Consider the following 3,155-nt stretch of genomic DNA (forward strand, 5'->3'; position numbering starts at 1 on the left):
TGTGAATTATAGAAAACATACAGATGAGTGATAACTGATTTTGCAAAGCAAGGAGATATAGACCCTAATTGACTACAGAGGAACAAATAAACAAGAAGCTAAGAGAGGCTCACTCAGAAAGTGCCATTAATTTGAAGCATTTGGAACTTAGGAAGGCAGAGTGTGTAGGAATCAGAACTGGAGATTTCATGAAAATCAATGGGAAGACAAATTAGATGCAAAATTCACTCCTTCCTACCACACAAGCAAATGATTATTTCACTCTAAAATTGTCAGATTGCATTTTATACACATTTTAATTGGGATATAATGTTCATAGATAAAAGTACCCACATTATAAAGTGAAAAGTTCAATAATTACCACTAAATAAATTAATCTTACATCCTTAATCCAGATCAAGAAAAAAGCATTACTATGTCCCAATGGTCAATCTGGGTAGGTGTTCTATATGCACTTGAAAAGAGTGTGTAATACCTATGATTTTAGAAAAAAATCTCTTCCGACTTTGTCCTTTGTCTAAACTCTGGCTCTCTTCTCTGACAGCATTCGGGCAATGCCACGATGGATTTCCTTGGTCTTAATGCTGTAGACAATTGGGTTGACAACAGGTGGGAGGAAGAGGTAAGCATTGGCCATCACTGAATGCAGCAAAGGGGACACATGACATCCAAAGCGGTGCACCATAGACAAGCTAATCATAGGCACATAGTAAGCAAGTACAGCACAGACATGTGAGCCACACGTGTTGAGTGCCTTCTTCCGTCCTTCCCCAGTGGTGATACTCAGTACAGTGTGGAGTATAAGCCCATAAGAGACCACAATGAGCAGTGAATCTAGCCCAAAAGTGGAGGTGACAATGAAGAGTCCATAGATATTGTTGATAGACTTGTCCCCACAAGGTAGATGGACAAGGTCGGGGTGGAGACAATAGGAATGGGAGAGGGCATTATGGCCACAGAAGGGCAGGTGCTGTAAAAGCATGGGCAATGGGGCCATGAGCATAATGCTTTTCAGCCCAATAATAGCTCCAGTGCCAAAGATGCGGGGCAGAGTTAGGATGGCTGTATAGCGCAGTGGGCTATAGACAGCTACAAATCGGTCGACAGACATGGCCAGCAACACAGCTGACTCCATAATGGAGAAAGAATGGATGGGGAACATCTGGAAAAGGCATGCGTCAGAACTCATCTCAGTCGTGCCAGAGAGGAAGACGCCTAGCACTGTAGGCAGGGTGGGTGCAGAGACACCAAGCTCAGCCAGGGCCAACATGGCAAGAAACAGGTACACAGGCTGGTGTAGAGCGGTGTCTGTTCTGATGACATGAAGAATGGTGCCATTCCCCAGGAAGATGATAATGTACATCAGGCAGAAGGGGATGGATAACCAGATGTGTTCTGCCTCCAGCCCTGGGATTCCAACCAGAATGAACTTTGTAGGTAAGAACTCCAAAGAACTATTTGAGTTTTTCATGTTGGAATCTCTCTCCTTAAGATCAGTGCTACCTTGAAAATTAAAAACAAACCAGTGAGATGACATTATAATGGAGAAAGATCACTGGGCATGAGGAAAGAGAAGGAGAAAACAAAGGTCACAGACTCAAGGGGCCAAAAATCTCATGCCTGAAAATTGACAGATGACCTCCATCAGGAAATCCCCAGTTTTAAGGGGGGGTTACAGTCTCCATCAGAAGGAAGTTCAAGGCTAGTAGAAAATTATTGCTGTAAATTATAGTGTATTTTGAATCTGGCAAGAGAGAAATGACTGCCCTATCTTGGTGTGAAAATGCCTGACCCTAGAAAGCTACTGGGAGACAGGCATGTGTGGACAATCTCAGTGTCAGATATGGAATAATGTCAAGAATAGATGAACAGAGGTATTATTGGTAAATATATAGATATAAGGCAAAGAGCCAGTATATAAACCACTAAAAATACCTGATAAGCAAATATGGATATACAAATAATTGAAGTCCAAAACAAGACTGAGAAATAGCAGTGACCCAGAATCTGGAGCAAGTGGCTGAAAAATTAAACTAGAAAAGAATAGAGCTCAGATCCTCACTGGCTTTGGCTATTCTGGGCTTTGAAAGGACAAGGAAGCACCTGTACAGATTATGTGTAAAGGACAGAATGAGGTAGGGACCAAGGTCGGTAGATTTGTATGTAGACTTTCAGGCTCATAAAAATATTCTGTCGTTGTGTGAATGCCATCTACAATCTCTCAATTCACAGTTCTCAGAGACAACCTACCTGCCCCACTGGGACTTCTTTCTGGCTCAGACACACCTCTGAACACACTGCAGCAACACTGGAAACCCAAACAGGCTTTAAGGAAGGTTCTCCTGGGAAGAAGAGAAAGGCAAGAGAGGGAAGGAGGAAATCACCTCTTTAAAATGGGCTTATTATAAGCTGAGCATTTTCCATGTCAGCACAGGACTAGAATTTCAGCACAACAGAATTCTGAATTGACAAGTAGGAAGGTCCTCTGAAGGTATTTTTCAACTCATTCATCCAAACACACACACACACACACACACACACACACACACCTGCTAACATATTTGCCCATGCACATACTACCAACACTTGCTGAAATCCTGTCTGAACTTCCCTGTTGTGAACTATTTATTCAGCCACTGCTGAACTTACAGGGATCTCATTGTTACATGGTGATCATTATTAAGTTCTTCTTTTTCCCGAACAGCTATGACCAATCCACACTCCTTTCTGCCACATAGGACCTGTATCTTATAGGACCTGTATCTTACAGGACCATGGCAACACAGAGTCCTGGACTTACTAGAAAATCTCTGCAACTTTCTTTTCCCACAAGGATTCAAATACAATCACCAAGTGCCCTGATGTCTTCTCTCTAAGCGAGTTATCATTATGTTAAGTGCTACAAAAGAAAAGTTCAGAAGCCAATAGGAAGGAACTAGAGGGGAAAACTTACTTTATTCTAAGAATCAGGGAATTGTTTCCTCAAAAACTAATATTTCAGCTGAGATCTGAGGAATTAGTAGACTTTTTCCAGGTTAAGTGGAGAGGTTGGGTATAATAAAAGGCAGAAAAAAATTACCACGCCAGTGGGCATATAAAGCCCTACTTTGACAAGAACTGAAAGAAAATAGACAGGAAAGGAAGACTCTTGATGC

At 41.8% G+C, this 3,155-nt stretch overlaps 1 protein-coding gene across 1 annotated transcript; it reads right to left on the reverse strand.

The window, feature by feature from the left end:
* Positions 1-515: 515 nt before the first annotated feature.
* LOC102503580 (olfactory receptor 51J1) lies at positions 516-1,471 on the reverse strand. Its single transcript, XM_006195452.2, is given in 3 exon segments — positions 516-907; positions 909-1,171; positions 1,174-1,471. Coding segments are annotated over 3 exon segments (951 nt in total). The 3' UTR covers positions 516-517.
* Between the last annotated feature and the right edge of the window lie 1,684 nt (positions 1,472-3,155).

Source organism: Camelus ferus, chromosome 10 (assembly GCF_009834535.1).
Source record: "Camelus ferus isolate YT-003-E chromosome 10, BCGSAC_Cfer_1.0, whole genome shotgun sequence".
Classification (NCBI taxonomy): Eukaryota; Metazoa; Chordata; class Mammalia; order Artiodactyla; family Camelidae; genus Camelus; species Camelus ferus.